This window comes from Chaetodon auriga, chromosome 15, assembly GCF_051107435.1.
Source record: "Chaetodon auriga isolate fChaAug3 chromosome 15, fChaAug3.hap1, whole genome shotgun sequence".
NCBI classification, from domain to species: Eukaryota; Metazoa; Chordata; class Actinopteri; order Chaetodontiformes; family Chaetodontidae; genus Chaetodon; species Chaetodon auriga.
In genome coordinates this window covers 7147202-7157215 of record NC_135088.1, presented here as the reverse complement: position 1 = coordinate 7157215, position 10014 = coordinate 7147202, and the positions used below count along the sequence as shown (strand labels likewise).

General features: G+C 45.1%; 1 protein-coding gene across 5 annotated transcripts in view; it reads left to right on the top strand.

Annotated features, from left to right (window-relative positions):
• Positions 1-256: 256 nt before the first annotated feature.
• Positions 257-10014, top strand: part of rapgef6 (Rap guanine nucleotide exchange factor (GEF) 6) — an 84491-nt gene continuing 74733 nt past the window's right edge. For all 5 annotated transcript variants that reach the window (XM_076751346.1, XM_076751347.1, XM_076751343.1 and 2 more), the window contains exons 1-2: positions 257-1063; positions 2535-2552. In XM_076751346.1, the coding sequence (XP_076607461.1) occupies positions 527-1063; positions 2535-2552 (555 nt within the window). In that variant the 5' untranslated portion in view covers positions 257-526. The remainder of the gene's footprint in view (positions 1064-2534; positions 2553-10014) is intronic.

Genomic DNA, 10014 nt, shown 5'->3' with positions numbered 1-10014 from the left:
CTTGTTCAACATTAAGCAGTGGAGGAAGAAAACAAATTCCTCCTTCAACAACAGGCCGGCACAAAGAGCCTACGGGGAACCAATTGTATGGCCGGAATCTGTGTGCTATGCTGTTTTTTTCTGCCTGGCAAGGATATTTGTGTATTTACGGTTTCCTGGAGGAAACTCAGGGCTCGTGCTGCAGCGCGCGCGTCGGAGAGCGAGCGAGCGAGCGAGCATGTGAGTAAGTCTGTCAGTATGCAACGTGTTGAGCAGCTGAACTCTGTCCTGAACTCTCAGAAGAGGACAGCTCTCGCCAGATCTGAGGCAAAAAGAGACACAGTCCGTTTGTTTGTCCATTCTGGACGTTTGCCCCAAAGGATGTAATGTTGCGGGATGCCTCGGGATTTTGGACCTTTGTTTTGAATTTGGATGAAACACTTCTATTCATCTCTCGTGTAGAAGTGTTTCCCTGCTGTTTTTTTTCCTCCCCTCCTGTGGTATTTCCTGCTTTTATGTGTTGTTGTGATCGCGTCCTTGCGTCCCGATGAGTGTGCTCCGCTGGCACCGGCTCTCCGCGCTCTGGAAGAGCTGGATGTTCAACCAGGAGCCAGCAGAAGAGCAGGGCCACATCTCAGAAGCTCCAGAGCATGAGGCAGAGCCGCGGCTAAAGGAAGGCAGCACATTCACGGATAACAACTCAGACTTTCACAACTTGGATTATGCGAATCAGAAATCGGAAGTTGAGGACCAGAACTTAACAAATGTGAACCCTAAGATCCAAAAGTCTGAGCTACTGAAGCGCAGCAGCTCTGAGCCGTGCTCTCAGGTCTCAAACAGCGAGGATCGGTCGTCCAGCTGTCCTCACACACGGGAAGGTTGTGGGCGCGAATCCCGTAGAAGCTGCTATTCTGAGGAAGGTGTCGACTGTGTATTGCAGGTGGATAACGGCAGCGAGGGGGACGACGGTTTTCTGCAGAGAGACGGATCACAGCGGAGGTCCAGACGGCGCTTCAGGAGGGTCAACCCCAGGGGAGAGCGGGAACTCATCACGGACGGGCAAGAACCCGCCAGCTACAACACGGTAGGAGTAACACCCTCTTCAGTGTTTCTGTTATATCCCGCTGTGAATAGTGTTGTTTTACTGTAAAAATACAGGCTTTTTTGTACCGCATGTTCACTTTTAAATCAATGTAAAACCACTTCCACAATATGAACTTATAGCCTTTAACATTTGATTTCTTCTATTAAACATACATAGCTGGTTAGATTTTATGTTTGAGCAGTAACAGGCTGTTTTCAGAGGCTCTTAAAATAAATTCAGGTTTTCTGAAACCTGCTGACATCCTGACTAATTAGTGCTTTCAGGCTCAGCAGTGGCAGATGACACAAGTTGGTCAAAGCTGTCCTCAGCTTTTATTTGTCAAATCCTTCTACTCCTGCTGTAGTTCGTACCAGTGCACAGTCTGCATGTGCAAAGAACAACAAAGAAGATTAAAAGGCACTGGCGGAAACCGCAGCTTTATTTATTGCCCAATAGTACTGAACATTCTTGTCAGTGTCTTTTAGGGCTCACAGAAGATAAACATCCAAAATATTATCACGTCTCCAACATTTCAGACACAAGAAAAAAGCTAAAAACAAGCTAAGTCTCTCTTGAGGCAGTTTGATGCTGTGGCAGGATTTTTGAGCAAAGTCTGTGTAAGAAAAGTATTGAAACTGAATGTGTGTGTTTCCCTTTGTATGAGGTTGAGTTTCCCTCCCTCTGATAGAATCACTGGGGCCAGCAGTGTGTCAGTTACACTTTTGACTAATCACCAGAAGCCACGCTCTGCCACACACAGTCACAAAGGCACACACACACACACACACACGCACACATACACACACACACACACACACACACACACACACACACAAACTTCAGCACTTAGCTCACATACACACTTTTGAAAGCTCATGCAAAGCTCCCTGGGGCGTTACAAAGGGGCTTAATGGAGAACTTAAAGTGTCCTCTGCCCACCCTATGTGCCTCTGTAGTCTCTTGGTGATTGTTCCACTTTTTTTAAATTGCGTTTTTTAGCCTTCAGTGTCGCCGAATCCCCCCACATTCTTTTCCGTGACTGCATTTATTTTGTAAAGGCTAACCGCTCTGATGTGATAGCTAGCGCAGCGCTACTCCAAAGAAGCAGGGCAGGAACAAGTGGAGCAGTGCAAATGTCCTAGAAATTCAGAGAATTTCGTTAGTCCTGCGGTCAGTTTGAGCAAGATGAGAGGGCAGGATGACCAAGAGACAAAGACAGAACATCCACAATGCAAGAGATCACAGTGCTATGACATGTATTACAGTCTGGTCATTGTTAAGTGACTGAATGGGGCCCTTGACATGCTCACTTTCCAGTTATTAAATGAGAATATAGATTAGAAGAATATGATCTGCTCGCCTGGACTCATTTTCTTCTCAGCACACACAGATGTGTTTGCATACTGTCCCTTTCTGACTGTCTATTTTTTCTCTTCTCTTTTATATTTCTGCTGATGTTCCTTGGCTTCAGGATTATGTCAACAACCAGGTAGGAGGAATTATAAAAGGAATCTTTCCCTGCATCTTTGCTCCATCCTTTCTCATCCATCAGGGGTTTTCTGCTGATGTGTCTGGCGTACGTGTGTGTTTGCCTGTGCATGTATTTGTATGTGAGTCACTCCTGGTGCAGGCACCTGTTGTTTAGAAACAGGCAGTGTTGGGAAAAGCGGGTAATTTTGAGGCTGCCACACACATGCACATGACACTGTGGGTGGCAGATAGGAAGGGGGCTAACTGCAGAATAAACAGATGCATGCTGAGAACAACAAGTGACTGCTTAACAAATGGAGGACGAGGCGCGTTGTTTCGACATTTAAAGCCGACGCGACAGAGACAGGTTTGAGACGACTCTCAACGGCGTCTTTTTCAGGTTTTTCCTCAGATTCTCCCCTGAAAGGGAAAATGGGAACATGATTTGTTTTGTGATTCGGTGCTTTGTGAGACATCAGAACTGTTATCTCTCCGAGCATCTCGTGTGATCCTGGTGGTTAGGTGACACATAAGGCCAGGAGGCAATTTCCCCACATTGTCTTTGTTGGCAGAGAGAGAGACATTGAGAAACTCCCAAATCTGGCTTATGTCCCAGTCAGGAGTCAATTCGAAATAAAAATAACACCATGCATCGTTGAACAAGTTCAGTGGCAAGAGAAATGCTACATGTTCATGGTCCAGGATTGTGCAATAGAATTAATAGTAGAGCAATTTGACATTTTTTTTTACGTGTGTGTGTGTGTGTGTGTGTGTGTGTGTGTGTGTGTGTGTAAAAAATGTCAAATAAAGCTAAACATTAAAGTTTAAAAAGAAGCAAATATAAATGGACATAGTAGCACAGAACAGAGAAAATGTTTTTTCTTTCAAATGTTACAAATCAAAAAAAGTCAAAAGTCAAGTCAAAAAAATATATAAATACTAGAAAACATAATTGTGTTTTTTTCCAGCTCCTGTGCGCCAAACTGTTCTCGGCTACAGCAGCAGAAAGCATTTAAAAACCTCTTTGTACAAGACACTGAGTGTGATTTTTCTTCACTTTTTCCAATGTATCTTTTGGGGAGGCCCATTTGTAATCATATAATGGTAATGAATGGATGTTACACAGGCTGTAAATGTATATATGGCTCCCTCACACACACACACACACACACACACACACACACACACACACACACACACACACACACACACTTTAAAAGAGCTGTTTTTCTGGCAATGGATCAGAGGATGTTGTTTAGGGGCCTTATTAAACCATAATGACATCAGTAATCCATTATCACTGGTGTGTACTAGTGTCTGGTGTCTTGCTCCCTCTCTTAATGGCTTGCCCTGGAGTGAATTAAGTTCCTGAAGCTATGAATTGAGAGGAGTCCCAAAAATGGTGCAAAAAATAGTTCGAAAATGTAGCATCTCGTGCATCTTGAGCAGAGAATAAAGGAAAATAGAGCTTCTATCTACAAATCACTCCACTGAATAGGCCCACTGGATGGATTTTTCTTCTTTTTTAGAGGCAGAGAAAGACAAACTGCTGATTAGATCAAGTTTTATTTTATTATTTCATTTTACTTCTTCCATTGGCTCAGATGACTCTGGTTGTGATTGGCTCCCATTGATCCAGAAACCCGATTCTTCTTCCAGGCGGGGCGAGAGACAGCAGATCTGTGCATTCTCTCACTTCCATAGCCAACCGCTGGGATTCACTAATGACTCGCACTCACCCCACGCAAACATGTGCACGCTGCACAAAAACAGGCGCAGAACAACACACACACACACACACGCACACACAGAGAAAGTCACTTCATTAAGACATCAGATGCCTCACTGGGTTACTGTCTTTCTCTCACTGGACGCGCCCAGATAGATAGATGAACCCATCACCTCATTTGCCTCGCAGGGGGAGACCTGCTGCAGGGGCTTTTACAGCCAGGCTACTCCGTGGAACCCCAGGATCATTAATTTAACATGATGCAGGTTCAGCCATCTGCACTGGATAGTTCAGTATGCAACACTAGAATAAAATCAGCTAAGAGTGATGTTTCGCTGTCTGAGCCAAGCCGTGCTAAATTCAGTCTCATGCACTGGTATTTCAGACACAAGCCAGTAACACACTCTGCACCACGTGAATATAGACACAGGTGTTTGCACACTGTGTGGAGCCCTTTATCTTGTTAGCAGCTACATCAGTCTTGAACATGCGTGTGGAAACGCTCCGAGCATGAAGCAGCATCCTCTCTGCTGTTTTGAAGCAATCTTGTTTCGGTGCACACCGGAAACACCACGTCTTGCAGCGTCTGTGGTTAGCTAGCTTCCTGTGTTACAGGGCAAGACGTCTGACGTCTGCCTCTGCTTTTTCCTCCAAACTCTTGAGCGTTTGTTTTCCCTCTCTGGCTAACCTGGCACACACGTGAGTTAAATGTGCAAACCTTTTGGCAGAGGGGGAGGCTGGTGAAATCTACTCCAGCCAAAATTTCTAGAAGTACTCTTGATTGTAGACGTGTCCTGCTTGCCCACATTAGGTGAGGTGTTTAGTCACTTCTGGAAACCTCCACACAGGAAGCAACAAATCACGTCCTCACAACAAACTTGTTCCAAAAGTGTACCACAGCCATTTGAGCTCAACCACTGATGGTTAGATACCCGTTAAAAGGTTGAATCCTTTCTGTCTGCCCCCACCACACACTAAGCAGAATTCAGAAGAAGAGCGCTGTGTCACACATTCATGGTAATAAGTAGGGTAGCAGCAGCACTATCAGAGAAAACTACTAAAGCCCCTCCATCAGCGAGCACTGACCTCTGTGTGGAGGAGGCGTCGTGCATCTGCTGAGGAAGATCACGTCAATCAAAATCTCCAAGACGTCTTCTGTTGACGTTGTTGTCAGCTACCAGTCAACTACACTCAAGAATGTAGTGACCTTTGCTTGAAAACATCTAATTTTCAGGTATTTTTCACTCTCGTAACCTAATATAAAAGCTTATTTGGTCTTTTATGTGGTGTATGTAGTTTTAAAAGGCTACTGTGCACTGACCGCACATTCAGTAAGTATATTTTTAGGTGGCCGTTAGCAATGGCTTAATCATCATGATGCCTCTTTGGTGGTATCATATTAGCTCAATCTGATGAGTTTGTACTCGTCATGCAGTGAGATTACTCAAGTTACTCTATGTTGCTCTTCGCAATCAGGTTAAATCTAAGGTTGTGTTCATCATCCAGTGCGCGAGTCATAGGTGTGACTCAACGCTTTGTCATAACAGTGTCAACCTGGTTTGGACGGTAATGCAAAGACTCCTCTGTATCATCTTTCAACCTCCCCCCCGGTTTGAAGGTCGTCGGGATGGGGTGATGGGAAGGTGCACTTGCTGTGTTGTTGTTTTTGATCAGCTATTTGTGGTAAATTTGGCTTATCTTGGGAAGTTTTTCTCTACAGGCCACTTCGGCAGGTGTGATTGGACCTTCCGAGCTTCCTTATGTTAAAGCGCTGGTCAAACGTGTCTGTGGAGCACCAGCCACTGTGGCGGTTTGTTGAAAACTTAATTTCCTGTGTTGATTGTGTTGGAATGAGCTCACTGGTGTCGGTCAGTTTTATAGAGTTTTGTTTGGCATCATGTAATGGTGGAGCTGTTAGCATTCCCGTAATAATCCTGGCACCGTTTTCATTATTATTAATGTGTGAGAGTGTGTTTTTGAAATTCTGCGTGTTAGTGAAACTGCACATGTGCTGTGCGTGTGACTGTTTCTCGCTGTTGGGGTGTGTCTGGCTGTTCTTTAGTGCTTCTCAGCTGTGTGTTTTTAATGCAGTATGTAGGTTTTATGCACGTCTGCCTCGCCGTTCTTCTTCCCCATGATTCTGCAGAGCTTAAACACTCTGGGCTGCTTATGTTTTAAAGCCCCTTGCTGCTTTAATGCACCCAGTGCTTTCCTGAGCTCATCTGGTCTCATTCTATCAGAATGCAGGTGGGGCCAGCTAAACCCCAAGGGCCTCGAGCCAGCTCTGCCACTGCTACACCAAGCAGGGCCCCAGGGAGAGACAGGGAGCCAGGAAGAACGAGGGGAGGGAGGAGAAGAATAGGAAAAGCCTTAAGAACAAAAATGTGTCTGTCTTCTCTCAGAAAATGGTACAACTTAAAGGAGGCCTCCATTATTATCACTAGAATTATTATTCAGTTGGATGTTTGACCATGTTAATGATAGCTCATGGTTTCATTTTTTCAGTTTTAATTGCGTCAAGCGTCTAATCAACTAATAGACGATGCAGCACAAGTGGACACTTCTTACAGTCAATGACAGTAATTGACATGAACGATGAAGCCACAGTTGTTAGCCCGTCTATGATGTGGAAATAAATGGCCGTCAAAACGGTTTTAGGCTGATGGTGGACAGTCTATGTTTTGATTAAAGCAAAGTGTTTCAAACTGCAATGGAAAGAACACAAACTTCAGGAATAAATAATGCAGCATGTGACTGGAACACCACTCAAGCTCCTTCGCCGCCGAAGAGACGACAAAATTGCAGCTGACGAAAAGATCGGATCTCCATGGTGCGATGAGGACACTTACTGTCCTCTGTTCTCTGTCCAAATGTGTGCTAAATTTGGATTGGAACTTGACTCATGATCCTCCTGCTTTTTGTCAACTAGTAAAACATTAAAACCCTTAAAAGCAGCCTTTCAGGTGACTCAGCGGCCACAGAAAGAAAACCATGTCTTGGCAATCCCACTTTATTTTGATGCAAAGTTTCGACCTTTGTGAAACGTCCTGTTCCCTTTTCCTGTTTTTCCTTTCACTCTCGGCTGTCTAGTGAAGCAGGGATGCCACGAGAATAACCTTTTAAAAAATCAAAGAGGACAGGAAGGAGGACGGCAGGGAGAGAGAGAGGAGGAAGGAGGAGTAGAGGATGAGTGTGAGAGACTAGGAAGCAAAGTTAGAATACGTAACATAAAAACGAGCGAGGATTAAAAATGATGGAAATGGAAATAAATTACAGTGTGTCTTTGAATGTGGTGAAGAAAGACAATCACAAAGAAGTGAAGGAGTGATAAGGAATCCAGGATTAAGAAAAGATGCATTGAGCACATATCATAGACGTGAGGAGCTGTGAGGGACCGGCTGAGATGGAGATGAGGGGTTGAGGGAGGAGAAAGGAAGGTGAAATGAAGACTGGAAGATAATGGGGCTTGACAGGTAATGAAAAACAGGAGCGGGCATGCAGCAGAGGGGGCGGTGAGACACGGAGATGGAGGGATGGGCCAGGAAGGTCAAGGTTGTGGGAAGGTCAGATGAGGATTTAATGGGAGGTGGGAAGGATGGGGTGAGAGAGAGGCGGGGTCAAGAGGGGGTGAAGACAGGAGAGCGAGGGAGGGGGGTCGGAGGATGAGGGAGCAGAGGAGCGGATCTGACTGGGGTCAGTTGTATCTGCAAGTAACGTCGCACCAGTGGCTGTAATGACTGGGGAGTCCTTGAAGTGGATCCCCGTCTTCATCATGGCTTTTCATAGAGAGAACACCTCAGGACTCACCTGAGGGAAGCGTGCTCATAAGCTACCAATGTCCCTACTTTGTTTTGTGAGTCGATTGAACGATCAGGTGGACAGATAAGAAATGATCAAGGCTCACTTCACCAACCGAACAAAACGTGGGCTTCAGAAAGAACCTGGAGAAACCATCAAAGTCTACGGTCTGTGTTTCTACCACCTTTACGTCACACATCACACACATGTCTGCTGCGAGGGAGGGCAAACAAAAAACACAGAAAAGCTCGAGATCAGATAACTGGCAAGGAACGAAAACAAGAAGACCAAAATATTTTTCATCCACACAGCTGGCGGGGTCTAGTGCAGCCATCATGAGCTAATCAATGACTTGTTTACTTCCTCAAATTGTGACTCGGGCTCAAAATACTCAACTGAGTCTTGGAGCGGTGCCTTCAAACCGCCATCCAAACCACAGACCTCAGAGCCCGGCGGTGCTCCGGCCCTGCTGCTGGTCCATGCACACAGCACGTATTCGAACACTGACAGGCCTGTAAAGAGTCTGAAACTGGTTTTGTTTTTTTTGTTTTTTTGTTTTTTTTTTTACGTGCAGGTCCATTCTTAGAATAATGTGGTGCAGGCACAGCATTCGTTTCAGTCCTGCTGTGTGTGTGTGTGTGTGTGTGTGAGAGTGTGTGTAGAGTACAGTACGCCGGGCAGTGCAGTGTACCAGTGGGGCACTATCTGCGGCTGTTATTGCTGCTAATTTTAGGGATTACATCAGCAGCACTAAGATGACAATGTTGTTGAACTCCCTCTCTATATTCCTCTCTGCTGCTTCTCTCTTCCTCCTCCTTTCCTCACTCCCTCCTCCTCCTCCTCTCCTTACCTCTGTCCCTTATCCGCCCATCATCTTCTCTCCCTGCTATTTCCCTCTGCCTAACCTTCATCCTCCCTGTTTTTGTGCCTCCCTGTGATAACATTTGATGTTTTTCTATGAAATATGCGCAGACATACGGACACCTACTGTGCATACGTTATATTCTACACTCATAGGAATACATTTTCTTGCTCTTTTGTCTCTTGTTCGTTTTAAATCATCATTAAGCGCATGACCCACAGGTTTTAAAATCCAATCAAAGCTTTCTCTGTAATTTCCAAAATTCCTCCTTAGATCATGAGGAGCCTGTTTGAGCTGAAGGACAGACGAGGATGTGTGCAGTTCATGTTGTCTGCAAGTGTCCAATCAGGAGATCAGAGAGGGTCTTAACAGTAGTAATAAATGGCTGTTACAGAGGTAAAAAACAAAGCTTACCTCGCCGTTACCTCATGAAATCCCGCTGACAGCCCGGTCCCGTCTTCTCAGCCCCACCCCCTTTCCTTCAGTTTGTCTAAATTTTTCATTCAGGAGTCTGCTCCACTCACTTCACTTCTTTTTTCTCTCTCGCATGCTCGTCTCTGACTCACTGTCTCCTCTTATCCACTTGCAGTATGTCTCACTCAGGTCCCGACCCTCTGTGTTATTTCTAACTCGCGATGATGACCTGCTCTTCTCTATTTAACTTAATTACTTTATTCCCTGGAGTAGGAGGGGAAGACAGGTCATTTTCAGCCTTTTGTTTATCCATCATATGCATCACATTAGACGCCACGTGTGAAGCTTCTTAGGAAACATGCAGAATTACACATCTCTCTGTTTCATAATTATTATTATTAAACACTTCTTAAAGCAGGTGAGCCCCATTTAAGTTAATGAAATCTCTTTTCCAAGGCGGCAGCATTACAGTGTGTCAGGCAGCGGACATGTAAACATTGAAAACACACCGAACAGAGCGTGCAGTATTGACTGGCTTTACTTTCTGGGACTTTCAGCTACAGTTCAAGGTCGAAACATAGATGATTGTCACAAATTGGCCAAGGATGTGATTCGAGCATATTGTGGATAAATACCTTGTTCACTTTTGCAGTGGCCTGATTTTATCGGCCTGTTTCA